Genomic DNA, 27,674 nt, shown 5'->3' with positions numbered 1-27,674 from the left:
TGTTTGAGTTTATGAGTACTTGAAAAAACAAATAAAAATAAATATTTGTAAAAATTAGGCTTCACTTGGTTAAGAATTGTAATTTCATTTCAACTTGTGATAACAAAACCTCAAATTTTTTAACAATAATTCCGCAAAAGCACCAAAGTGAACTCAAAATAATCAAATTTACACTTGCTTCTGAGTCACCAGGTAGAAATCACAGAAAATCATCGGAGTAAACCTTAATCTCCGATCAATCTGTCGCGTTAAAACCTCGTTCAATCCTCGATCATTCAACTAGTCTTCAACGAGAAAGGCAGTCATGCCCGAACCAGATCATTTCACCTCAGTCCATCCACCAGCGCCGCCTGCTGTCAGCCCTAATGTATGGACAAAGTATACGTTAGACAGCTTGTGTATAAATGGCTCCGAAGAAGTGAAGAGGCGTTGAATTGCTCGTGCACATTTTATAAGTTTGTTTGCTCTTAAAGTCGAGCTTCTCTTGACACACTACGGTTTCAAGCCATTGACCATAATGTTTAAATTTTTCGACAATATTTTTCAAACACGGAAGATGTAATCTATCAAGAATCATAATCCATTCCTAGAAGTCGCATTCCCACGAATCATTTATCCTAACAACGTTACATTTTTTTCCTTATTGTTACCGGACCTTATTAACAAAACGTAGCATGATGTGATAAGGGGAAGGGGGGTGCATTAAGACGAACAAACCTGCCTTCTCCTTCGGCATTGTACAAGGTACCATGAACGGCCAACAACATAGCACGGGAGAAGAAAACCAGCAAGCTGAAGAACCGAAATCTGATACTGAATTCAAGCCAACCGGCAAACAGAAATCGAGAAATCTTAGATTTTGTTAACATTGCTCAATTTCGAATTTAAGAAGAAATTTTGAGTTAGGACTTACATGGACGAAAACTGATGATTCGCGCAGCACTCCAAAGTCTCTCGTGATCATAAGAGTTTGACGGATGAGCAACAGCATCATCAGCTGCCAATATCAGAAAAGAGCACGTTTTACATAACTGTCAAGAGAAGGGAAGATCGAAATTGGTTGGAAGGTGTTTTGGTTTGCTTACGACGATAGCTACTGATCGGAAACAGGTAAGAGTCCCGCTGTTGGCTATGGCATAATCATCGTAATCTGACTGCAGAAACTGGCGCTCAGCTGCTGCAAAAGCCAATAGTCGAGGGTCTCGGAGGTCTATGTGAGGACCCCAAGCTTGTCTGATCGAAAGATAAAAGGGCAAAAATGAGACAGAAAGCCGATTAAGCAAGTGTATACACAAAAGAAATCTTTTCACCATTACTCAAAATCATGGACAAAACTAAAATTTGGATACATATTTTAACAAAGATAACGTTATCGAAAACTATCCAATCCTCGTTTCCTATATCTCCGTTCATGGTATACAACAAAAAGACGAACTAGAATGCTTAACTAGATAGTTGAAGACAGATTTTACAATTGTAACAGAATATCTGATTGAGGATGAGGTGAAAGAAGTCGACTATCTACCTGATATCGATAGCTAAGACATCAGCATTCGTTCTTGGAGGCGGACAGCTATAATTCGGAGAAAAGACCTGTTGATTCCAAATATTAAACTTCTACTTCATTATTTGATTGACATAATGTTACATAAATACAAAGATTCTGACCTGATTGCATATTTCACAAGTGATATCCCCTTTCTTGTTGCACCATCTCTGAATGCATTTCCTGTGAGCAAACTACACGAAAACCGAAGGAGAATTAGCATCACGAATACAACCAATTATCTAACATTAAGACGAGCATTCACATAGCGAGGCATATGGCACCACGATAAGTATAAGACTCGAACCAAACTCACCAAACAAGCTCCCCCATTAGATTCATGAAAAAAGTGAAGTTAATCTATACTTAACAAATCTCACTTTTCATAAATAAAAAAACTCTTCAAGAATCAGAAAGTAGAAAAAATCAAATAAAAGACGCCTTTTTTATTAATTCTGCAGCAAAAAATTTGCAGGAATTTAGTATATATTGAATATTGTATTAATAATCTTTGTGTTTCATTGACTCATTCATCAATTCAAGGCTGCATTGTACCATTGTTGAAACAATGTAGAAAATTCAAACAATGAGATTCAGTCTAAATGAGATATTTTTGTGAATCCTTATACAATAGCATATATCATCACATCAAACCAAAAAAAATGTTTTCTTTTCGAAATCCCAATCACAAGAGTTCGAAAAATAGGTACCCATGTGAAATGCCAATACAAAATTCAAGAACATTGATTCATATGAATGAATCCCCTTTACTCCTAATCAATAGAATCTATCAACAATGAGATAAATACAGTAGGCACTAAATGCACAACTGCACCAAATTTAAACCATTTCCATTTTATGTTCATAAAAATACAATAAATTTACCTAAAAAAGGACAGCCCATTAAATATGCAGAGATTCCAAATACAAAAAATATTATACACATCATTTTTTTCTGAAAAAGACAATAAATATATACCAGAAAACAGTCATCCCCTAAAAAAGACCCACAATTCTCAACATCAAAAAAACCCCACACCAAAAATCTAAAAGACAGCATTTTTTTCTTAAAAAAACAATAAATATATTCCAGAAAACAAGACATCCCATAAAAAAATCCCACAATGCTCAACATAAATAAATCCCACACACCAAAAATCTAAAAGACAGCATTTTTTTCTTAAAAAAACAATAAATATATTCCAGAAAACAGGACATCCCATAAAAAAAATCTCACAATGCTCAACATGAACAAATCCCACACACCAAAAATCTAAAAGACAGCATTTTTTTCTTAAAAAAACAATAAGTATATACCAGAAAACAGGACTCCCCCCATCAAAAAAAAAAACCCACAATGCTCAACATGAACAGATTCCACACACCAAAATTCTAAAAGACAACATTTTTTTCTTAAAAAGACAACAAAAAAAACTCACAATGCCCAACATGAACAAATCCCACATACCAAAAATCTAAAAGACACCATTTTTTCTTAAAAATACAATAAATATTAAATACCATGTACCACAAAACACTACACCCCATCAAAAAAAGGGATTTTTTCAAAAAATAATAGTAAAAAAACAGAGACTAGAAAGAAAAAATCCCACTTCAATCCCAACTTCCATCCATCTAAAACTCAACATACACACACACACACAAATTAAACATACTGTAAAAGTAAAAAAAAAAAAATCAAAGAAACTGTGTTTAATGCAAACATATGCTACAATAATCTCATAGGAACAAACCCATAAAAAAAAGATGCAAACTTTGAGAGAGAAAAGGGAGAAAAAAGAAACCTTGAGGGTTCCATTGCAAGCACAGGGAGCTTCCATATCCTTCTCCTCATCTTCCTCCTGGCAAATCTTGCACTCCCTCAAACTCCCCTTCCCTTTCACACTGCTAACCTGCGCCTCGCTCTCTCTCTCCACCGCCGAAGAAGACGGCTCTTGGAAGCACGCAGCTGAGGCTATTATCCTGTCCACACACACCATGAAATCATCCACCATTTCTTGCTCTTTTCTCCCCTGTTTCTCTCTCTAGAAGCCAGAAAAGTGTGGAGAGGCGATGGAGTTTGATTTTGTTGGGTTCGGAAATGAAATAAATAGTGTATTTTGTTGAGAGAAAGTGGATTTTTTTTTTTTTTTTTTTGGGGATTTTTTTAGATTAAAAATGGTGGAGTTTGTGGGGAGAGTGGCGGATTTTACGAATGTGGGGGTGTGGAAGGACGGAAATGCCCTTGTTTGGTGGGGTTATTTACGCGATGTGTTCGAGTGATTTTATGTCGTGTTTCAGGTATGGTTTAGTTAGCCTACTTTTGGATTGTCACTATCTTCGATAATTATGTTAAATAATTGGAAGGATTAATTATTCTATTTAGTTAGAATAATAAAATATGATACTTTCAAACAAAATAAAAAAATGTGCTCGTTTATCATTAAATTAGAAAAAAAATTGGAACAAATATTATACTACTATTATTTTAATTATATTTATAAATTATAATAAATATAAGTATGATATATAAAAATATACTCCCTCCGTCCCATTTAAAATAAAACATTTAGAAATCGGCACGAGATTTTATGTAGTGTTGTTTTGTGAGTTAATGAAGAGAGATGAAAAAGTAGAGATAGAGTTATTTCCATTTCAGGAAACGTTTCATTTTTTTATGGGACAACCAAATAAGGAAAACGTTCCATTTTAATGGGACAGAGGGAGTACTTATTTATTGATTATAATTATTGAGGAATAGTTTTAAACTAATTATATATTATTGATATTTTTGAATATTGGGTGATCACGAATCCTTCTGTATCAGGTCTGTAGATAAGGATAGAGAATAAATTTGATCACGCTAATAAGACCTAATTTGAGTGAAAATTTGAGGCATCACAATATTTTTCTGAATGAATGAACAAATTCATATGCATTTCTCCAAAAATGGAATGAATTTAACCACTTGTAAAATTGGAATTCATGTATTTGGCCATATTATGCATAAGTGTTAAGTATGGATCTTATGAACTCATAATTATAGTACTTGTCTTGTTTTAGTAACTCACGCTGAGATGAATATGCTTATTACTATTAGTCATATTTGCCTCGTGACTATAGGAAGAAAATTCATTGTCCTTACAAAATCTATTATTAATAGATTGTGAATTCACATGATTCCAAAACATATACTCCTACTCGATTAGCTTTCCATTTATGAAGTGATCCTCCTACGAAAGAAAGTAAGAAAGGGATGACCGATAAAGATTTCCGATTTATCGGATAGTCAGGTAATTCGAACATTCGACTTATTAACTTTTAAAAAATATTTTATCAATTAAGTTGGACTTTTATCTTTTATCTCGAACAAACAAATCTATCTTGAGCTAATGAGGGGCTAAAGCTATCAAGCTAAACAATTTTTTAGTCCTTTAATGTGCAAATGTCCATGTCATAACAAAAGAACATATGAGAATTATCTTCTCAAAATAAAAAATTTAATATCTAACTCCTATCAAGATAAATTTGTATTTTCTTAGATATCATTTAAGTAGTACTTAATTAATATGCCAACATAAGCCAAGGACTACAAATTTAGCTATAATAATTTAACGTGACAACTAAGATTAATGGCCATGAAAGAGCTAATTCATTAAATTTTATGCTTCTATTTTTTTATGTCCACTCTAATTAGTTTTTCCTTTTATGAGAGGGAAATTTAGAGAGGATCGTAGTCATTATATTTGGATGTACACACATATTAGCTATATATACAATGTGCCAAGTGATATAATTAATATTATTACTCATTAAGTTTTGGTACTTAGGTAATTGTTATTCGAGAATGCACTCATAATAAATTTCGTATTTGCAATGAAAAAACTATTAACAGATTTAATTAATAAAATTTGACGACAAGTTGGTATTAAGACCAAAACTTCATCCTTATCCGTTGTATACAATTATTGTCTTTAATTACAATGTTATGTACTTATGTATCTACCTTAAATATCTACCTAATTTACTTTATTTATTATAAGGCAAATATTTAAATTTATCTACCTTTTAAGTCACCTTAATTATATTCTTGTAATCTTGTTTCATTGTTTGTTAATTGGTTTTTTGGTTTAAATACCGATAAAGTATGATTTAATGTTTGATAAAAATAACATATTCCTTTTTATGTGAAATTAGGGACAAGTAATCAAAGTTAGAAACATTTTTTTTAATCCAAATACCCAAATTTAGGTAAACAGTAAACTTTTACACAAATTTGAGTAAAAACATTTGGGATGGTCGAAATTTATTGTTATACATATATAGAAGGATGACTATGACTAGGAAAAAGCATGATGTTATGGACATCTTTCTTATTTTTAAATAATTAAATTGCACTCAAAGTATTTCATGACGTTGCCATTATACCTCCAATTAAGTTATTAGTCACAAGTTGACACACAGATATTTATTTTTAAATTTGTTCAAATTCCATTTCCGAATAACTTATAGTACTATTCTATTGCCAATTCTACTAAGTTTAATTTGCATTTAGAACCTTGATCTAAATAATTAAAATGGGACACACATTTAATTATCTATTTAATTATTAAATATAGAACAAAAGTTATAAAGTTATTTTCCATGAGAATAATTGACTTCCTTGATTGATAGTAAGTAAATCAAATATCATAATCTATGATGATGGTTGGGACAAACCACATATGATTAGCCCAACGTCATAATAATTGCTTAAGTGGTAAGAAAGAAGCAATTATAAATTCGAAGACAGTTTTTTGAACAGAATAATAGTTTAAATAATGCATGAGGGGTTGGCCATATTAAATCTATAAACAGTCAAATATTGTAATAATAGCGATTGTAACTAGGCAACCATTTTTCTATGATTGGCATTTATTTAAAGTTTACTCACTATAAAAAAAATAATATTGACAAAAGGTTGGCATTAAAAAAGAAATTAATTCACTTTCAAATATTACTTACTTTCTTAACACGCCCCACTAGTATTTTATTGTGGTGAATAATATATTTTGAATTAGTGTTCCTTAATATTTATATATAAATCTCAACTATTCACTATTAGTCAACCACCATTTTCTATTTCTCTAGATTTGTACTCTATAATTTAGACCGGTTTTAGTTAAAAATACTACACCTAAATAATCTTTAAATTAAAAAAATATTGAGATTAATTATGCTTAGTAAGCTAAATAATCTTCAAAATATGGGATTGTGATTATGGCTGTTTGATGCCTATTTTTACGACTGAAAATCTAAATAAATGCTGATTATGTCATATCGTATTATGGCTGTTTGTGCTTTGTTGTATTGCTCTCTTTTTAAATGAAAATTTCAATTGTATTCTCAAAAATTTTAGTTTGTATAGATCGTTTGGTCATCATCGATTCCAATGATTGAAAGCATTTTATTCTTATATAAAAGCATATATGTAATTTCAGTGTTAAAGAAACTTATTTACATTGTTAAAAAATAAGAATAGGAAATTATCCTACTATGATAGATTGTCTTTTGCACAAAAGCCAAATTAGGATTCAAATCTCGCAATATATCTGTAAAAATCTAATACAAAAACGTGTTACTTTTGTACTACTAATTTACTACTCTTAATTAGTAGGCACATAGATTAGGTTAATTAAATTTGCCATTGCAATATCTAGAAGGGCACTATAGGAATTTAAATAAGTCAACTTGACAGGTCAAGTGGGTTGGGTAAAAAATACAATAAAATAACAAATGTGTATATATTGATAAATATTAATATGCATATAACATGATCCATATAATTATGAAGTGGAGGAGAGAGAAAAGGGATAAGATAGATGTGATGTTTATTTTATTTTATTATAAAAATATTGCATTATGTAGTGTATAGTGGGAGGGAGACTTTATGATTATGATTAAGAAATTGTGGGGAACACATCATTAGCCGTGCAGCTCAAAACGCAGGTACAAAATAATAATGATAATATTCCTATGTGTATATTATTGCAATATGGATAGGGAGACAAATTGGATAACAAAGATATTTTAAAAAAAATAATGGTTCCTATTTACTTTTATGCAACATAGGACTCATTTAAAATGCATAATATATTTTCGTATTTTTCTGTAAATATTTTTGAATCCACGAAAGAAAAAGATATATATGGATCCATCCAATTGGTTTCGAATATATGGACTTGAATTAAGTAATTATTAAAGTAATTAGGTCATCATCAACTTGATTTATACAATCATGGGAATATTAGTTCAAAACTAATGATAATTAAGTTTTGAGTGTCAGCGATTTATTGCAGTCCTTCTCATGCCAGCAAGAACATTTTAATTACAAGATACAGTATATCCCATTATATTTATTTAATTAAGCACGTACATTATTGAATTATTGTTTTATATATATAGATATACATGCTGCATACTTGCTTATAAATATAATATTGAGTGAGATATGCATACTACAATAATGCTTATGAGTTACTTCATATACACTTACACAGGGGTGCGTTACGGTCAGAACGTTCTGACGGTCAGAACGGCAAATAATATACCGTTTATGCACAAGTAATGTACCATCCCCATATTATATACCGTTTATGCGCAAGTAATGTACCATCCCCATATTATTTGCCGTTCTGACCGTCAGAACGTTCTGACTTATGGGGATGGTACATTACTTGTGCATAAACGGTATATTATTTGCCGTTCTGACCGTCAGAACGTTCTGACCTGAATACACTCCCACTTACATATATACTCCCAATAACATGATATTGTTTTTTTAAATTATTATTCACACATATATCTAATCTAATAAAGGGATAATGATTAAACAACTACCTTGAATTTTGTACTCGTTCTCTATGCTAATACTCCATATTATTGCAATGAAAACTACATCCATCCAAATAACAATGAATTCTAGTAGTTTTATAATTTTATCTATATAAATAAATTTTTTCTTTTGCTATAGACCAAAACGGTCCATGATTCTAAAAAGAAGTAATGTTGAGAATTACGTCAACCATATATAATTGGAATTTTGAGAAAAATCGTGTTGACGGATCTTATTTCATCTCCCAATCTCTCGATATGAGTAAATTTTATCAAATACTAATCCTTTTAAAATATCGAGTATAGGAGTAGATGCTATGATGCCCACCAAAATTAATTACGCTATACTTTGTTATTTAAGCACATACAACTATACATATAATTAGAGGGTTCAGGAATCGGCGGTTACGGTTTTGGAAATTGTTGAACCGGAATCGAACTGCGAGGGTGTTTCACGGTTACGGTTACGGTTCCAAAACCGGCACGGTTTCGGTTCGAAAATTTTTGAACCTGAACCGAACCACGGTTCAAAAATTGATGGTTTCGGTTCGAGTAAATTCTCTCGGTTTCGGTTCGGAACCATAACCGGTGGTTACGGTTTCGATTTTAACTGCCGGTTCGGTAAACCTTGGGCAGGTCTACATATAATAGTAGTTTTTATAGGGACAATTCGATACACTGACGGACCCAGGTGGGGTCGGGTGGGGTCGACCGACCCCACCGTGGTCTGACCAGCGCCACCGGAAACTTCATTCACAGACCTCCGATTAAAGAAAAATTTCTCCTCCCGACCCCACGAAGCTCCATCTTGACCTCGCACAGTGGACATCCACCTCATTCATTCAAACTTTGTAGAAAAATGAAAAGAAGAGAGGGATAATCAGTGGGAAGATTAGATGAGAGAGATGGAGAGGGAATTCAGAGCGGTTGAGCAGTACATTGAGGAAGAAGAAGCGTTGAAATGGGCTCAGTACGTGGCCCTCAATGAGCAGGCTTCTTTTACATAAATCTAATGAAAATGATTATTTAAGTACAATTATGTTTATAATAAACAATAATTCCATTGCATTCTATTATTTTTTTTTTCTAACTTATGATAAATCATTAAATAATTATTTATAAAATATTTCAACATTAGAAATATATATTTAAGTGAGAAAATAAACAACTTAAATCGTACAATCTCCACCCAATAATAATATTCATTTTACCAAACCATTTAGATATGCCTATAATAGAAGTCTCATTTTACTATTATTAAATATATATGTAGACCTCATATTCATAAATTTATTATAATTCCTATTTTTATTATAAACTAATTATTAAAAATAAGATTTAGATTCCATTTTTTTTCAAACTCACATTTTTTTAAAAATTTGTGCTTAAAAAGGGGTTCAAATCATGGGTGGAGGGAGTCATATTTTTTACATAATTATCTAAATATTATATTATATATTATAATTATTCAATTATTCGACCCCACGAGTTTCAATTTCTGGGTCCGTCATTGATTCGATATTGCTACTACTTATGATTAAAGTTTATGATTAATTTTTTTTATCACTTATTTGGTGGTACTTTTTTTTTATAAATTTGGTCTATAATAGTGTATCTTGGTCCGTTTCTATAATAATATTATTAAATTATAACTAATAATTAATCATCTCGAGCTTACCCCCACCATAGAAAAATACCTATTTAAGTGAATGGATGTATATTTATATGGTGGTGAGAAGTAGAAATAATGATTTTACTATTAAGTTATTCCAAATTTCTAACCATGTCATGTTAGGCCCGACCCGTCTTAGGCCTTATATGGTCCAGCCCATTTCAGGCTCTCTTAGCCCATTACTAATATCTTATGGGTTTCATGATTGGGCCGGAACAACTCAATTATAAGAAAAAACTGGCCCATATTTTGCCCATCTACTCAACTTGTTTGTCACTATTGAGCCTAAACAAGATACTCCTTACTCCCTCTGTCCTAAAAGAGTATGAACAATAGATTCAGCACGAGCTTTAATAAATAAAGAAAAAAGTAAGAGAGAAAGAAAGGGCAGTGGAAATAATGTTAGTGGAGAGTGAAGTCCATATTATTGTAATGGTATACGTGTTAATGATAATGATATAAGTTGTAAATAAAATGATGTGTAGGGATTAATATGTTGTTTGAATTTTTTAAAATTAGAAAGTTCATATTCTTTAGGGACAGACGAAAAAGGAAACAATTCATACTCTTTGGGACGGAGGGAATATTATAGACCTTCCAAACAAGAGTCAAAATAGAATATTTTTTTTAGTCCGTTTTCTGAAAATAGAATTTTTTTTCTTTGTAATCCGTTTTTTGAAAGTAAAAGCTTTTCATTTTTGGAAATGAACCCCATAATTCATTACTTTTTCTTTTCCTCTCACTTAATTTATCCATTTTTTTCTTTTTTCTCACTCTTATTTTATCAATTTTTCATTAAAACTTGTGCAATTTCCAAAGTTTCTAATTTTAGTAATTGGATAGTATACGTAGGAATATTTTATTTATCCTGCCAAATTAGCCCTAATTCTATATAAATATATATGAGAATTCCAACCCACGCCTTCTTGAAATTACCCTCTTGAAAGTTGAGGATATGACAAAAGGAACAATAAATAAAATTTTTACTATCTGCAGGCCCTAAAATTTAAAAAGGGCAAATTCTATCACCATATTTTGTATTTTTCTGAGCTATTTTAAGAAAGCAGCTGCTGTCATGAATGTGGAATTAAAATTCTCTATTACACAAAGCAATCGCTTTCTTTCTTTTGAGAGAAAATACAAAGCAATGGTTGCAAAGGAAACACACTTCCTTCTTGACTAAGAATGTGCCTTGTCAACGGACAAACTCATTGATGATTTCAAAGTAGTATCAAATTTTGTATGAACTCTAATTCTGATTCTTTAAAAATAAAATAAAATAAAATGTAGTTTATGATTTAATTAACAAAAACGCGTGTTAATTCTTGTCTTTATTTTCCAATCCTAACACATTCCATAAAATGAGTGAGAAAGAGAGTATCATCAAGACATTGTGTTGTATACTTGTATTTCATCCAGGTAAACAAAATTTCTTTCATCAGGTTTTTGGATCATAATTTGAATCAATTTTATGATTTTGTTGTTATTCAGTTTTACTAAGAACTATTATGATGTTGTTTCTCAACATGCATCATTCTTGATTATTGATTAACCGTCTTCGTATTTATATCTCGGTTTTTCTTATTTTTTTAAGTTTTATTACATAACTAAATTTTTAGGTGAAATTGTATCTGATATAATAAACAAGAAATCATACATGAACGTCATTGCTGATGAACTAATAATGCTGCTATTCATAATTAAAATGACATAGTTTGGTTGAAAAATAAACTTAATTAGGCAATTTTTTTTATAAATGTAGGATAAGTGTGTTTAAAATTTTGGCAAAGACCATAATTTAATTAAACTTTATATGTTTTTGATAAATTTGTAACAAAAGAGAACAAACCCTAACCAACTAGTCTCATACCTGCATATTCTCAGAATGTCGCATTTCCAAGTCCACGCCCCGACATTCATCGCGCAATCTGTAGTCGAGATCTACCCCGCCTGCAGAGACTTATTCCTCCACGTCAAATCTCAAGGAAGAGACATCAAGCAGCTAGAAGACCGGCTAAGCGAGCTCATAGCCCTCATGGCTTCGATCATGTCGAGAAAACACGAGCTAGAACGAGGCTTGGTCCAAAACTCAGCCTTCTCACAAAAGAGCAATGAGTTCAAAGTGTTAGACACCATAATCTCAGCCATTGACGTCAAGTGCTCCAACTTCATCAACAAGTATGCCAAGATCACGCGGCGCCACCTCCCCTCCTCCACCAACGACGCGATCTTCCTGATTGAAGAGCTCAAGAAGTTGAGATCCAAAGTGCTGACGTTCAATTTCTTGAAGCTTGCAAAGCTTAGTAGAGACATTGCCAAGATGAATGCCCATGCGGTCGTGGTTTTGGACCGGCTGAATCCGGACCACATGATTTGTAAGAGATTGGAGATGAATCAAGAGAGGTTTGGTGATGTTGATAGTGAAGATCTTGAGTTTTACAATGTGTATGTTGATGAGGTTTTGAAGCATTTGTGTGAAAATGGGGGTAGGGTTGGAATATTGGGAGGGTTTGGGACCACATTTGTGATGAGGAAGGTGTACAATCGACTTGTTGAAATGAGGTATTCTTCTGGCTCCGACACTGGTCTCGAGATGGATTATGTTATCTGGTTGGAATATCCGTCGGAAGAGGGGGGAGAGGAGGAGGTTATTCAGAAGCTGCAGAATGAGATCATGGGGCAGTTGAGCATAGATCACGAGGCGTCCACGAGCAAGCATGTGAACGGGGATAAGATTTCTGCTTTTCTTCGTCACAAGAAGTATATATTGCTAGTGGATAAGGTCATCCACGGAATTGATCTGGGTAGGATCGGGTTGAGAGGGCACCACGAGTTTAGGAGACTCGTGGTGGCTTCTGGTGATAGAGATGTTATGAGCTTAATGGTGGAACATATTATTGAAATATGATTGTGATTTTGGTGTTAGAAGGTTGAGATTGATATGTTTGAACAATTATGTTAATTTTATGGAGTATTACTTAGTTTCTTGTTTGGGTTGGGTATCTTATAATTCCCTTTGATGTTATTTTAGATTAAACCTTATGGTTTCATCTCTTTCCATTCTAATAGTAATAAATTGTGTGCTAAATTGCAATTAGCATATCTTTTACTATTAAAGTCTATGACCTGATGTCAAATTCATAAATTGTGGTAAAATTTATTTAATTTATAGAAAATTATTCTCTAAGGTCATCCAGAATGCTGCCTCTTATCCATCTCTTAACCCTTTCATTTCTTCACTATTCATAGGTCCCACTGTACTTTCCTCCCTATCTCTTAACTAAGACACCACACCTACATCCATCCATCTCTTAACCATCTCATCTCTTAACTATTCATTCAATTTCATTTTTCTTTTCAACAAATCCAATTAATTAAAAACACACTTCTTTAAATAAAATAAAATTACAATTTAAAATTATAAAAATATAAAAAACACATAATTAAAATCCTAAGAAAATAAAAATACATAATTAAAATCATAAGAAATAAAAAAACACACCATTAAAAAAATGGAGGCTAAGAAGCAGAAGAAAGAGTTGTCTAATGAAGATCATGTGCGTCTACTGGTTGCCAAATTTTGCCCAAATGTGCTCCATTAGATCCTCCTGGAGTTGCGTGGGTGGTAGAATCACGTGTCCTTGTCCAAATAGACAACCGCTCTTGCAAAGACGGATGCACTCCCGTTCGAGGCGGACTACTTGCGGTTGAGCTTCCCGAGGTTTCAGGGTCGAACCAATTTCCCGCCTCAGGTCCTTCGTCGGCGACAATCATGTTGTGCAAGATTATGCACGTATACATGATGTCGACCATATTCTCCATAAACCACTGTCGAGCCCGGGCTTTGATAATGTTGAATCGAGCTTGGAGAATGCCGAATGCTCTCTCCACATCCTTGCGAGCAGCCTCTTGCTTCTGCGCAAAAAGAGACTGCTTTTCGTTCGCAGGCCTGTTGAACGTCTTCACGAAGGTTGGCCACTTCGCATAGATGCCGTCGGCAAGATAGTACCCCATTTTATACTGGCGATTGTTAGCGATGTGATGGCCGACGCTTTACCATTTAGAACTTCAGCGAAGAGGTCGGAATTGTTGAGCACGTTGACGTCGTTGTTCGAGCCGGGGACCCCGAAACACGCATGCCAAATCCATAGCCGGTAGTCGGCAACGACCTCGAGTATAACGGTGGGGTGGGTGCCTTTGTGGCCGCTCGTGTATGACCCTCTCAACGCCACAGGGCAGTTCTTCCATTGCCAATGCATGCAATCGACACTCCCGAGCACCCTGGAGAATCCGTGCACTTGTTCGTGAAGTTGGAGCAGAAACTGACAATCTGCGGTGGTTGGCTTCTTCAGAAATTCGTCGGTGAAGGCTGCCCGGACGCCTTTACAAAAGTTCAACAAACAAAGTCTCCCAGTGGTTTCTCTGATGCGCAGGTATTCGTCGAACAAATCTGCCGTTTGTCCAGTAGCAAGTTGACGGATTGTTGCAGTACATTTCTGGAGGGTCGTGTGATTGGGACGGCCAATAGCGTCGAACCCTTCTAGGAAGTACTCTTCCCGGGCCGCCAATGTATTTGCGATATGCAAAAATAGCTCTCGCCGCATGCGGAAACGGCGACGGAAGTAGGTATCTCCCCATATCGGGTCCCTCGAGATGTAATCGCGTACCAACTTTGCAGCGGCTTGCTCCCGGTCACGATGGATGTATTTCAGGGTTAGCTTTTGACGCGCTGTGGCTTCCTCCTCTTCCTCCCTACGTCGATCCTCTTCTAGCGATTGTTCCATTATTATACGCATTTGCTCAAATGGATCCATGAATTGATTCAATTTGGGAGAAGAATGTTTTGAGATGAAGAATGTAGAGTGTTTGAGTGAGAATATAGAGTCTTTTTATGGTGGATAATCTGTGGAATGATTTGGTATTTATAGAAGTGATTGGAGGCTTTAAAAAAATTGAAAAAAAATTACAAATATGAAAAAAACGACTAGTATAATTTTTGGAATTTTTTTTAATATTTGAATTTTTTCTAAATTTAAAAAAAAAATCAATTTTAACGGATATAAACGATGCCCACTCGCGGGCCGGCGAGTGGGCGTCACGCACGAACCACAGCTCACCACATCGCCAAGGCGCGTGGCGAGACGTCTCGCCAGCTGCCTCTTCGGAAGGAGACGCGGGACGAGACGCGACGGAGACGAGAATAACATGATATTGTTTTTTTAAAGTTATTATTCACACATCAATCAATATTTATCTAATCTAATAAAGGGAAAATGATTAAACAACTACCTTGAATTTTGTACTCGTACTATACTACTCCCTCCGTCCCAGCTAAGATGACACATTGCTTAGCCGGCACGAGATTTTAGAAGTTATTGGTTAAAGTGTTTAATTGGAGAGAGAGAATGTGGGTGTATGTATTAAAGTAGAGAGATGGAGAAAGATGGATATTTTAATACGAGTGAGAAAAAGTGGTTGAGTGTATTAATTGGAGAGAGAAAGTTACCAAAAAATGAAATATGTTATCTTAGTTGGGACAAACTAAAAAAGAACATGTGTCATCTTAAGCGGAATGGGGGAGTAGTACTCCATATTATTGTAAAATTTAAATGAAAACTACTACATCCATCCAAATAACATTTATATTTTTATCCATATAAATAAAATTTTCTTTTGCTATAGACCAAAACGGCCCATTATTCTAAAAAGAAGTAATGTTGAGAATTACGTCAACTATATATAATTGGAATTTTGAGAAAAGTCGTGTTGACGGATCTTATTTCTATCTCCCAATCTCTCCATTTAACTTTTATCAAATACTAATCCTTTTAAAATATCGAGTAGGAGTAGATGCTATGATGCCTACCAAAATTAATTACGCTACACTTTGTTACTTAAAGCACATATGCAATTACATGGGAAGTGTTATATTGCTAACTCAATGCTTAATTGCTAATTACAATTCCATAGTAGCCATTAGATATTCAAATTAAAGGCCTAGATCATTAACCACAAAATGTCAATACGATCAACAAAAAACGTCAATAAGGCTATAGAATTAATTTTAATAAAAATCAATTGGGGTATTAATGTCAAGTTAGTTATAATTAACTTTTAAAAGAAATTTCAAAACTTTAAATTCATATAACATATATCAAATTAAAAATAATTTTATAAGGATTCCAACGATATACTACATGTATATGTTCCGACGTCAAAATTTGAAAAAAAAAATTTAGAATTTTCGTATTTTTCGAAAGCATTGTGTTGATATTTTCGAAACACTATATTGACATTTTCATCCAAAACCCTAATTTGGCGTTTTTTTTTTAATTTTTTTCGATTTAATTAATAAAAACGCAAATTACACGTGACAAATTGTAGACCACACGTTTTTTAAAATCATATGACCTTGAATTAGTTGTAGTTAGCAATTAAATGATGAGTTAGCAATTGATCACTCCCCTGCAACTATACATATAATTAATAGTAGTTTTTATAGGGACAATTCGATATTGCTATTACTTATGATTAAAGTTTATGATTAATTTTTTTTATCACTTATTTGGTCGTACTTTTTTTATAAATTCAGTCTATAATAATGTATCTTGGTCCGTTTCTATAATAATATTATTAAATTGTACTCCCTCCGTCCGATAAAAGATGTCACATTTGTGGGGCACATAATTTTAGAAGGTTTTGTTTTATGCGTTAAATGGAGAGAGAATATATAGTTTCTATATTCATGTGAGAGAAAATATTTTTCAAAAAGGAAAATGTGACATCTGGGACAAATTAATAAGGAAAATGTGACATTTTTTTAGGGACAGAGAGAGGAGTAACTAATAATTAATCATCTCGGGCTTTCCCCCGCCATAGAAAAATACCTATTTAAGTGAATGAATGCAAAGTATTTATATGATGGTGAGAATTAGAAATAATAATTTTACTACTCAAGTTATTGCAAATTTCTAACCATGTCATGTTAGGCCCGACCTGTCTTAGGCTTTATATGGCCCAGCCCATTTTAATATCTTATGGGGTTTTCATGATTGGGCTGGAACAACCCAATTATAAGGAAAAACTGGCCCATATGTAGCCCATCTACTCAACTTGTTTGTCGCCCAAACAAGATAGACTATATTATAGTCCCTCCAAACAAGATACTCCCCGTGGCCCAATAAATATACAATACTTGATTTTTGACACAAGATTTTATGGAGTGTTGATTTTTGAGTTAGTGAAGAAAACGTAAAGTAAAAGAGAAAGAAAAGTAAGATAGTGTTGTTTTCATTTTAGGAAACCTTTTATTTTTATTGGGATAATCTAAAGAAAAAAACGTTTCTTTTCTAATGGCACAGAGGAAGTACATCATAGTCCCCCTGTTTCACAAAATAGAAATTATTTTCTTTTTTATTCAGATTTGACACACAAAATATAAAAACGATGAAATATGAAGGATAAGTATTACTCCTTCTGTTCACCTTTAGGAGTCTTATTTCTTGGTGACATGAGTTTTAAGAAATTTTGAAAAAGTGAATGGAAAAAAGTTAGTGGAATAGGAGTTCCACTTATATGTGAGTGGAATGAGTTGGTGAAAGGTGGGACTCTATTATCATTTATAATAAAAATGAACCGAAACTTCTATTCGCGGATGGACTAAAATAAAAAAAAATTAAGACTTCTATTCACATATGGATAGAGTAATAGGCTTCTAAGGATTACAAAATAGCACCACTACAAAACTCTCTCTTTCTTTCTGACTTGAGCTATGACTCTATCTCTCTTACTCAGTCACTTCCTTTTTCTTTCTTCTTTTGGTCATAATTAGCTTAATTGGAAAGCTATCACATACTAACCACATATTCCACAGCCTATTACATATTGGAATTGTGGCTTCATGTTGACCATGAACAAATAAGAATTCTTCCACTATATGACGTAGAGGACTTGTAAGCATCTTCATCATTTTTCTTAATCTTGATACAATTGAGTTTAATAAACTCAACAGCCACAATACTAATTCTGTTACTTTTTTTTTCGTCTTTTTTATTTTATCAGTTTTACATTCAAACCCGTACCGTACCGATTAGCCGTTTCTAATGTTTCTAATTTAGTAATAGGGGAGTTGTATTTGATATCATGTCACGGATTATTTTATTTATCCTACCAAATTAGCCATAATTCTATATACAGGTGATGTTCAGTTTTCTAGATAAAATAATACCAAGATACAATCTATAATTGAGTTATGAGATTATTTTACTCATAGGAAGTTAGCTATGACTAATTATCCCATGATTATTTATCTAAGATTGAATTGTGGGATTCAATCTCATGAACCAAACAAACTATATATTTAATTGGAATTGCAAACCGAACACCCTCTATATTATACTCCCTCCGTCCCAGATAATTCGTCTCAGTTCCTTTTTTACACTCATTTTGCAAAAATAATAATAAATAGTTAAAATAGAGAGAAAGTAAAGTAAAAGAGAGAATAATGTAGAGAATAGTCTTATCTATATTATTGTTTCTCTTATTTTACTTTCTCTCAACTTTACCTATTGATTATTATTTTTTGCAAAATGAGTGTGAAAAATGAACTGGGACGAATTATCTGGGACGGAGGGAGTATGAAGAATTCCGACCCACGCCCACTTGAAATGACCTCTTGAAAATTGAGGATATGACAAAAGTATAAGGGGGTATTGGCATCTAATATCATGAAACTTTCAAAAAGTTGGGTTTTTCCACGAACTTTAAAATTAGCAAATAATATCACGAACTTGATGTATATCTATTTGTATATCTTCGTAATAACACAATTTATGTATATCTATTTGCATCTCTATTTTTTTTAAAATTAGTAGTCATTTAAATATAAAAAAATTTCAAATTCTAATTAATTTATTTAAAAGTAAAGTATTAAATCTAGAATTTTAAAATTTATTAGAATACATATTTTTTTTTTCTGTTTTTAACAAAACATTATCATTTTAAACATTACCAAAATACAATATTTTATAATCGGATATGATAATTGAGAAAAACTGAAATTTTGTGATTTAGTTTTATGATTTCAATCGCCTAACTTTTTTTACCAAAATTTTATAATTTGAATGACCATTATAAAAGTATAGAGTATTAAATTTTATATTTGAAATTCATTAGGTATTTATGCTTTCATCATTTTATAAATTTATAAAATAAATAAAACAGCTTAAAATATTAAAATATGATTTTAAATATATATTTACAATCCAAGTTATATTTTATTTATAATTTTAGCACCGGCTTATTTATATTTCTAGTTCCGTCCCTGTACACAAGAGGAGTGAACTACAATTTTAAAATGCATTAACTTGCATTAATGCCCACCTACATTTTTAGGTGTGTTCATGACTTAGAATGTGCCTGGTCAACTGACAACCACTCATTGGCGATTTTTAAGTAGTTTCTGCGTTCTTTCGTTTTAAGTAGTTTCTGCATTCTTTAAAATGAAAATATAATGTGAGTGTGTGAGAAAGAGAGAGACTATCACCAAGAATTGTGTAGTATACTTGTATTTCATCCAGGTAAACAAATTTCTTTCATCGTTTTTTTTGGATCATAATTTGAATCAATTTTATGATTTTGTTATTATTCAGTTTTATTAATTAAGAACTATTATGATGTTGTTTTTCAACATCATCATTCTTGATTATTACTGATTAACCCTCTTCGTATTTATATAAACTCCATAATTAATGGAGTATATCTTTACATTAAGATGCCAGGTATAGGCTCTAGTTTAGAAGCCATATATATCTCAGTTTTTTTTTTTTTTTTATCATTTTTTTAAAGCTTTATTGCATGATGAAATTTTTAGGTGAAATTGTATCTCATATAATAAACAAGAAATCGTAGAACGTCATGGCCGATGAGTTAATAGTGACATGGTTTGGCTGAAATACAAACTTAATTAGGCAATTGTTTTTTCTAAATGTAGGATAATTAAGTGGGCCGTCCCACATAATTTTACACACTTCACTTTTACTCCCTCCGTTTCTCCATAGTTGAGTTATTTTACCATTTCAGGAAGTTTCTTCATAGTTGAGTTATTTCCATATTTGGTAACTTTTTTCTCTTTCTTACTTTACTCTCTCTTACTTTATTCTCTCTACCTTTTCCTCTCTCTTACTTTTTTTATCTATTTATTTAACACACCCAATATTCATTTCTAAAACTCCATGCCCAAAAGTTCTGCCTCAACTATAGCGAAACGGAGGGAGTATCATTTTTGATAGTGGACCCCCATATTCCACCAACTCATTCTTACTCACATTTTATTATAAAACTAATACTATAAAAGTAGGGCCCACATCCCACCAACTTTTTCAACTCACTTTCCATTAAATTTCTTAAAATCCGTGCCGGGTCAAAGTGGATAAAATTATATGGGACGGAGGGAGTAGATTTTTGATAAATTTGTAACCAAAGAGAACAAACCCTAACCAACGTCTCGTACCTGCATATTCTCAGAATGGTGCATTTCCGAATCCAAGCCCCGGCATTCGTCGCGCAATCGATAGTCGAGATCTATCCCGCCTGCAGAGACTTAGCCTGCCACGTCAAATCTCAAGGAAGAGACATCAAGCAGCTAGAAGACCGGCTAAGCGAGCTCATAGCCCTCATGGCTTCGATCATGTCAAGAAAACACGAGCTAGAACGAGGCTTGGTCCAAAACTCAGCCTTCTCACAAAAGAGCAATGAGTTCAAAGTGTTAGACACCACAATCTCAGACATCGACGCCAAGTGCTCCAACTTCATCAAAAAGTACGCCAAGATCACGCGGCGCCACCTCCCCTCCTCCACCAACGATGCGATATTCCTGATTGAAGAGCTCAAGAAGTTGAGATCCAAAGTGCTGACGTTCAATTTCTTGAAGCTTGCAAAGCTTAGTAGAGACATTGCCAAGATGAGTGCTCAAGCGGACGTGGTTTTGAACCGGCTGAATCCGGACCACATGATTTGTAAGAGATTGGAGATGAATCAAGAGAGGTTTGGTGCTGTTGATGGTGAAGATCTTGCTCATGCGGTCGTGGTTTTGGACCGGCTGAATCCGGACCACATGATTTGTAAGAGATTGGAGATGAATCGAGAGAGGTTTGGTGATGTCGATGGTGAAGATCTTGCGTTTTACAATGTGTATGTTGATGAGGTTTTGAAGCATTTGTGTGAAAATGGGGGTAGGGTTGGGATATTGGGAGGGTTTGGGACCACATTTGTGATGAGGAAGGTGTACAATCGACTTATTGAAATGAGGTCTTTTTCTGGCTCCGACACTAGTCTCGAGATGGATTATGTTATCTGGGCGGAATATCCGTCGGAAGAGGGGGGAGAGGAAGAGGTTATTGAGAAGTTGCAAAATGAGATCATGGGACAGTTAAGCATAGATCACGAGGCGTCCACGAGCAAGCATGTGAACGGGGATAAGATTTCTGCTTTTCTTCGTCACAAGAAGTATATCTTGCTAGTGGATAAGGTCATCCACGGAATTGATCTGGGTAGGATCGGGTTGAGAGGGCACCACGAGTTTAGGAGACTCGTGGTGGCTTCTGGTGATAGAGATGTTATGAGCATGGTGGAACATTATTTTGAAATATGATTGTGATTTTGGTGTTAGAAGGTTGAGGTTTTGTTATGTTTGATCAACTGTGTTAGTTTTATAACTGTATTACATGTTTATGGTTTGGGACTTTGGGTTGGGTACGCCCTTTGATGTTATTTTATAATACTACTTTGTAATAAATCATAGCGTTTCATATCTTTCCATTCTAATAGTAATTAATTGTGTGCTAAATTGCAATTAGCATATCTTTTGCTAAATAGTACTACCTTACATTCATTAATCCACCAAGTAATACTAAGAGCATCTCCAAAGAAAGAGATAAATGGAGAGGTAAACTAATATAACTACCATATTTACCTTTTCTTCATGAAAAATTATTCTCCAAGGGGAGAGGTATTTGAGAAGGTATTATACATTTTCCCATTTTAAAGAGGTATCTTTATCTCTCCATTGATGGAGAGGTAAAATCATATAACCACCGTATTTACCTTCTTTTCATAAAAAATCATTCTACAATGGAAAGGTATATGCGAAGTTATTACATTTTATGTTTTTTTAATGCTTTTGTACTATTATTTTATTTTTTTTAAATGATATACCTTTCTATATACTCCCTTCGTCCCCGATTAAGAGTCACACTTTTCCATTTCGATCCGTCCCCAATTAAGAGTCACACTTCATTTTTACCATAAATGGTAGTAGGTCCCACATTCCACTAACTCACTTCACTCACATTTTATTATAAAACCAATATAAAAAAGTGGGCCCCACGTTCCACTAACTTTTTCAACCAATTTTTCTTTACATTTCTTAAAACTCGTGCCCGGTCAAACCGTGACTGCTAATGGGGGATGAAGGGAGTACCTTTTATTCTTGGAATTGATTGATTTTGAGAAAGGTATATTGCACTTTTTGAAAAGGTATAAACACAATATACTTTTTTCATTTACCTTTCTCATTGGAGTTGCTCTAATTAAATAAAGTGGGATACAATCATACTACTCCCTCCGTCCCGGCTAAGATGACACATTCCTTAGCCGGCACGGGGTTTTAGGAATAATTGGTTAATGTGTTTAATTGGAGAGAGAAAAGGTGGGTGGAAGTATTAAAATAGAGAGAGAAAGAAAGGTGAATATTTTAATAGGGGTGAGAAAAAGTGGTTGAGTGTATTAATTGGAGAGAGAAAGTTTCCAAATAAGGAAATGTGTCATCTTGGTTGGGACAAACTAAAAAGGAAAACGTGTCATCTTAAGCGGGACGGAGGGAGTAGTACAATACAAGATTAACAAGTTTAAGATATTTAGAGAAAAATTAATAATGTTTATTTCTATTAATTTCTTTTACCAACTGAGTTTAGTTTGACCTCTCAAGACCAAAACACCCAAAATCGAGTCTTGAAGCAGAGCTGATAAACCCTAAATCGCATAGAAGCTCTCACAGTCACCAATGGCGGTTGCAAATCCTCCATCCCTGGACATCTTAGTGAGAGATCCAGGGGGTTTTACTATCTGGAGCGGCCCCCCAGTCAGCAACGGGGAGCCCCAAATCAAGCTCGACAAAATCCCCTGCACCTCCACCAAATTCAGCGAAGATGGATCGAAGCTCATGGCTGTTCGCTCCGATTCCCTAATTACCATCTACGACGCCAGCAATTTGGCGGAAATTAGGGCTTTCCAAGTCCCCAATCTCCTCGCGGCCAGCATATCGCCGTGCGGCACTTATTTGCAGACATTTCAGAAATCCTCCGCGCCGCAGGTGAAGAATGTGGTGCTGTGGAAGACGGAGACGGGGGAATCGGTTTATCAGGTGTTTCAGAAGAATATGGCGAAGGCGACATGGTAATTTTTTGAGTGAATTTGGTTTTTGAGCTGATTTGAGTGATGTGATTGATGCTTCGTGCTGTTTTGTTAGGCCGTCGATTCGATTTAGCTCCGATGAAGCTGTGGCGTGTCGTTTGGCGACGAATGAAGTGCAGTTTTTCGATGCTAAGGATTTCTCGAAAGGGGTTGTTCATCGGCTTAAAGTGCAGGGGATTGCTGCATTTGAGCTCTCGAAGAGCCCTGGCTCGTATGTGGCCGTATTCGTTCCTGAATCGAAGGTTGCTTAGTGCTCTAATGCTTTTGTTATAATTGAAGTTATTGAATTCATACTGCAAGTTATACCAATAGATTCTTTTTTGTTGTAATATTTTCCTTGCGCCTTTGTTTATGTCGATGGTTTCTTCAATGTGATTGAATAAGTTGATTTTTTACTTGTCATCTGTTCTTGAGTGTCTAGTTTTGTGGAATTTTGAAGTTTGTAATTGCCTGCAAGAAGCTTAATTTTTTTTTTTTCTGAACTGCTTGCAAGTGTTCGTGGAAACGATGAGTAAAACAATGTCTTTTGTGTATACGAAACTTAGAGGTTCAGTTATCGACTAAAATGCCATGTAATTCAGTTTTAGCTTCCTCGTAGGATTAAGTTTGTGTATTTACATCTGGGCAGTCCAAAAGATTGAAGTTTGTGTATTTTCTTGACGAAAAAATAGAATTTTTAAAAATCAAAATTTGTGTAGTGATAAGTAATTAAACCAATTTTGAATTATCTTTAAGCACAGCAAAAAGGGAAATTGCAGTTTTAGGTTATGTACGCATTTTGATTTGAGGGTTTTGGGATATTTGGTTATTCTTGTCTTGAGATGATAAACTGAAAATTTGTCCTTTTTTGCACGTATGCACCTAAGTGTAAATCTTATCTCGTTCGTCTCTGTAGGGGATGCCGGCCAATGTTCAAATATTTTCTTGTGCGAAGGAGTCACAGAGTCAGCCTGTTGCGCGGAAAAGTTTCTTTAGGTGTTCCTCAGTGCAATTGCATTGGAACCTCGGTTCCAAGGGACTCTTGGTTGTCGTGCAGTCAGATGTTGATAAAACGAATCAAAGTTATTATGGGGAGACCAAGCTAAATTATCTGACTACAGATGGAATTTACGAGGGATTAGTGTCACTCCGTACGTGTCATCTTCCCTTTTTTAACCAGTTGGCTAACATGCTTCGTGTTTGATTATAAATGGACACTAATAGTTAATGGGAACTGATCCCGAGTACTTTGGCAGGTAAAGAAGGGCCCGTACACGATGTTCAGTGGTCGTCCTCTGGTAAAGAATTTGCAGCTGTTTATGGATGTATCCTTGGTTTCTTCCTCACATAGCTGATAATCGATATCTCTAGTTAGAGCAGCTGTTTATAAATTTTTTTTGTAAAGAAAATCATTGCATGCCTAAAATTTATTTAAGATTTAATAGCTCTATGTTGTGTTATCGATTCTAGTTCTGTTTGTTTCTTTTTGTTCCTTGACACAGTTCAGTTATGCCCGCAATGGCAACAATATTTGACACTAAGTGCAAACCCCTGCTAGAGCTTGGGACCGGCCCATACAATACTATTAGATGGAATCCGAAAGGAAAATGTATCCTTTATTCCATGCTTCATTTCATTAGCTCTGTCTCTGCTCCCCTCTCACATCGTCTTTTCTCTCTTCATTTCGTAAATAGTTTCTTATGTTCATTTGTATCCTTAAAACTACCGTATAGTTATATGTTTGGCAGGATTCGGTAACTTGCCCGGTGACATGGTACATCCTTCTAAATCAATCACTGATTACTTCTAAGTTCTTAAATATCTTTAGCTGGTCCGGAGGGAGATTTCTGAGCTCTATTTGTGGATGTAGCGTCGTTGCCCTTCATTATACTAGTCTATTAATGTTAACCTTGAAATTCCATATTTCCGTCATCTTTTAAAGCTCATTGAGCAGTATCTTTTCCATGTTGAATTCGTTTGATTTACTTCTCTTTTCTTGTTTGTCACTGCACTTGGTGTAGTGTTTTGATGAGTGCTTAGGTTAGTTTTTGTGTTCTGTTTAGGCATTTTGGGATTATACGGAAAAGAAGCAACTGGGAGCTACAAGAGCTGAATTATCAGTGTCAAGTGAGTGGTCCCCAGACGGACGTTATTTTATGACTGCAACAACAGCCCCAAGGCTGCAGGTTGACAACGGGTATGGACTTTTATCTTTATTTTATTTCTAGAAAAATCGAACTACTTCTGATATATCGATAGTAACAGTTTTATAGAACAAAATGTTTTGCGCACTCTTTTTGGTGTTATGCATTTTTCCCATCTTGAAGTTAGTTAATTTTATCTCGAGTTGCTAAACGTCTTTGCATCATTATTTACTAGCACTTGGTGGCCTAGTTAATGAAATTATTTGACGACTGTATTTCCTCTGTTTCCAAAGGATCAAAATCTTCGACCACAAAGGTTCGTTGTTATTCAAGAGGATGTACGACAAGTTGTTTCAGGTCAATACCTCTGACTTTCTGTCCTTCGTTGGAATTATGTTCTTTTTTCTTAGCTGGCTTTTCTTCATCGATGCAGGTAGACTGGAAACCACAGTCACCCGATAAGTTTGCTGATATTGAAGAAGTTGTGAAGTCTGTCGGCTCACTGAAATTGGAAGATACAACCACGAAACAAGGTCCATCTTTTTTGCTTGCCCTCCCACAAAACACTACCCGATGTATTATTACCGTAAGAGATACTAAAATGAGATTAATATGTCAGGACAAGGCTCGAAATCTGCGCAGCCCATCTCAAAACCAGCTATTCCACAAAAGCCCGCTGCCTATCGCCCGCCTAGTGCTAAAGCAGCAGCTGCAGTTCAGGCAGAGGTAAATCTGAAAAAATTGCCAAACTGATTCAGACAAGTCTGCTCACAATCTAGTTTTTGTTTATTTCGTTTTTCTCGATTATATATACATGTACTGATTCGTTATTTATTTTGTGCATGCAGCTATTCGGAGAAAGTCCTACTGGGTAAGTGTTTCGATGTTTCTTTTGCTTGAACGTTTTAACTATATTTGCTTCTGATCTTCTCTCCGTGTGTCGATTACAGAGAACTGAGCAAGAACGCGCTGAAAAACAAGAAGAAGAGGGAAAAGCAGAGGGAGAAAAAGGCTGCGGAAGCCAGCTCCGGTGGAACTTGACTGAGTCGTCCGAGGGCCATTTTCAAGGGTTGTGGAGCTATGGCCATTTGCAACGAGGATGATTATGAAAGTTTTGGCCAACGAGGATGATTATGAAAGTTTTGATAAATTATTAAACTTGACTGATAGTGAGAAGAATGCTGCCAATGTATGAATATATTTTATTTTCATGTTCAATTTTGACAGAAATTTATGGTTGGTAATTTACACAAATTGTCAGTGAATATTACACAACATTTGATGAGCACAAGAATGATTAGTTTGATCTATTTTACTCCCTTAGTCCCTACTTATTTATGGTGTTTTTTGGGAATGAAGAATAAATAGTGTTAAACGAAGATAAAATGAAATAGAAGACAAAATAAAATAAGAGGTGTTTAGTAATTATAATCAATTCTATTTAATGTATAGATTAAATGGTTAATTTTGTATTACTATCATTTATGACTTTTAACAGAAAATGCCACATCATTTAGTAAACATCCATAAAAAATCTTACGGATCGAAATATCAATGTGATAGTCGAAATTAAACATCGATTACTCAATCAACGTGTAAATTTCAGTCGCCATGCACATTGATATTCTGATGGCCATAATTAATTTTCATAAATATTTATTCAAAAAATGAAAAATAATGAGTATAAAATGATATTTGCACATATTCTGATAAATGCCCCAAAGAGTGGGGGGGAAAAAACTAACCCTTTAACCCATGGAGCTCAAATTCATGATTTTGATTAATATAATAATTCAATAACAATTGTCACTAGATTTATTATAAGGAGTAACAAACAATTGAAAATAAAAATAAAAAGATCTTTCGTCTATACTGTAGTGTAATATTAAACAATTGTCCCTATATTTCATTTATTATAATCCACGGTAATGTATTTATGAAAATTAAATATTTGACCAAATCTATGGTAATGTATTTATGAAAATAAAAT

The 27,674-nt window shown here is 34.1% G+C and overlaps 4 protein-coding genes across 5 annotated transcripts; 3 read left to right on the top strand and 1 right to left on the bottom strand.

Moving 5' to 3' along the window:
- Positions 1 to 65: 65 nt before the first annotated feature.
- LOC125215208 (uncharacterized) lies at positions 66 to 3,654 on the bottom strand. Of its 2 annotated transcripts, none has more exons than XM_048116561.2 (7): positions 3,352 to 3,654; positions 1,669 to 1,740; positions 1,526 to 1,593; positions 1,086 to 1,233; positions 914 to 997; positions 722 to 813; positions 66 to 362 (listed from the first exon to the last, which is right to left on the bottom strand). In XM_048116561.2, the coding sequence occupies exons 1-7, from the start codon at positions 3,559 to 3,561 to the stop codon at positions 329 to 331; spliced, it is 708 nt and encodes a 235-aa protein (XP_047972518.2). In that variant the 5' UTR covers positions 3,562 to 3,654; the 3' UTR covers positions 66 to 328. The 2 variants fall into 2 exon arrangements, with proteins under 2 accessions (XP_047972518.2, XP_047972525.2); XM_048116568.2 differs by having other exon boundaries at positions 718 to 813; positions 3,352 to 3,650.
- An 8,322-nt stretch (positions 3,655 to 11,976) lies between these two features.
- Positions 11,977 to 12,999, top strand: LOC148931339 (uncharacterized). Its single transcript, XM_089063567.1, has one exon. It carries the CDS (start codon positions 11,977 to 11,979, stop codon positions 12,997 to 12,999), a length of 1,023 nt encoding a protein of 340 aa, XP_088919693.1.
- Positions 13,000 to 19,521: 6,522 nt separating this feature from the next.
- Positions 19,522 to 21,902, top strand: LOC125217612 (uncharacterized). The gene is made up of 2 exons (XM_048119140.2): positions 19,522 to 19,669; positions 20,616 to 21,902. The coding sequence occupies exon 2, from the start codon at positions 20,617 to 20,619 to the stop codon at positions 21,739 to 21,741; it is 1,125 nt and encodes a 374-aa protein (XP_047975097.2). The 5' UTR covers positions 19,522 to 19,669; position 20,616; the 3' UTR covers positions 21,742 to 21,902.
- A 1,166-nt stretch (positions 21,903 to 23,068) lies between these two features.
- LOC125202575 (Eukaryotic translation initiation factor eIF2A family protein) lies at positions 23,069 to 27,007 on the top strand. The gene is made up of 12 exons (XM_048100998.2): positions 23,069 to 23,543; positions 23,617 to 23,803; positions 24,457 to 24,691; positions 24,797 to 24,865; positions 25,048 to 25,149; positions 25,274 to 25,314; positions 25,604 to 25,737; positions 25,978 to 26,041; positions 26,118 to 26,217; positions 26,304 to 26,410; positions 26,533 to 26,555; positions 26,635 to 27,007. The coding sequence occupies exons 1-12, from the start codon at positions 23,152 to 23,154 to the stop codon at positions 26,723 to 26,725; spliced, it is 1,545 nt and encodes a 514-aa protein (XP_047956955.2). The 5' UTR covers positions 23,069 to 23,151; the 3' UTR covers positions 26,726 to 27,007.
- Positions 27,008 to 27,674: the final 667 nt, after the last annotated feature.

The sequence above is a fragment of the Salvia hispanica genome, chromosome 2, assembly GCF_029641045.1.
Source record: "Salvia hispanica isolate PSC_SH4W2 chromosome 2, Shi_PSC_v1, whole genome shotgun sequence".
Lineage (NCBI taxonomy): Eukaryota > Viridiplantae > Streptophyta > Magnoliopsida > Lamiales > Lamiaceae > Salvia > Salvia hispanica.
The sequence above is the reverse complement of the archived record's forward strand: the minus strand, read 5'-3'. Positions and strand labels throughout refer to the sequence as shown.

What these genes read in the sequence shown, in the direction of transcription:
- LOC125215208 (XM_048116561.2), bottom strand. Translation starts at nt 3,561, where the DNA reads ATGGTGGATGATTTCATGGTGTGTGTGGACAGGATAATAGCCTCAGCT. An exon ending in GTCTTAGCTATCGATATCAG is followed by an intron (nt 1,234 to 1,525) that starts GTAGATAGTCGA and finishes TCTTTCGATCAG; the next exon opens with ACAAGCTTGGGGTCCTCACA. An exon ending in AATCATCAGTTTTCGTCCAT is followed by an intron (nt 814 to 913) that starts GTAAGTCCTAAC and finishes GCTTGAATTCAG; the next exon opens with TATCAGATTTCGGTTCTTCA.
- LOC148931339 (XM_089063567.1), top strand. Translation starts at nt 11,977, where the DNA reads ATGTCGCATTTCCAAGTCCACGCCCCGACATTCATCGCGCAATCTGTA.
- LOC125202575 (XM_048100998.2), top strand. Translation starts at nt 23,152, where the DNA reads ATGGCGGTTGCAAATCCTCCATCCCTGGACATCTTAGTGAGAGATCCA. An exon ending in ATTTGCAGCTGTTTATGGAT is followed by an intron (nt 24,866 to 25,047) that starts GTATCCTTGGTT and finishes GACACAGTTCAG; the next exon opens with TTATGCCCGCAATGGCAACA. An exon ending in AGATACAACCACGAAACAAG is followed by an intron (nt 26,218 to 26,303) that starts GTCCATCTTTTT and finishes TTAATATGTCAG; the next exon opens with GACAAGGCTCGAAATCTGCG.
- LOC125217612 (XM_048119140.2), top strand. Translation starts at nt 20,617, where the DNA reads ATGGTGCATTTCCGAATCCAAGCCCCGGCATTCGTCGCGCAATCGATA.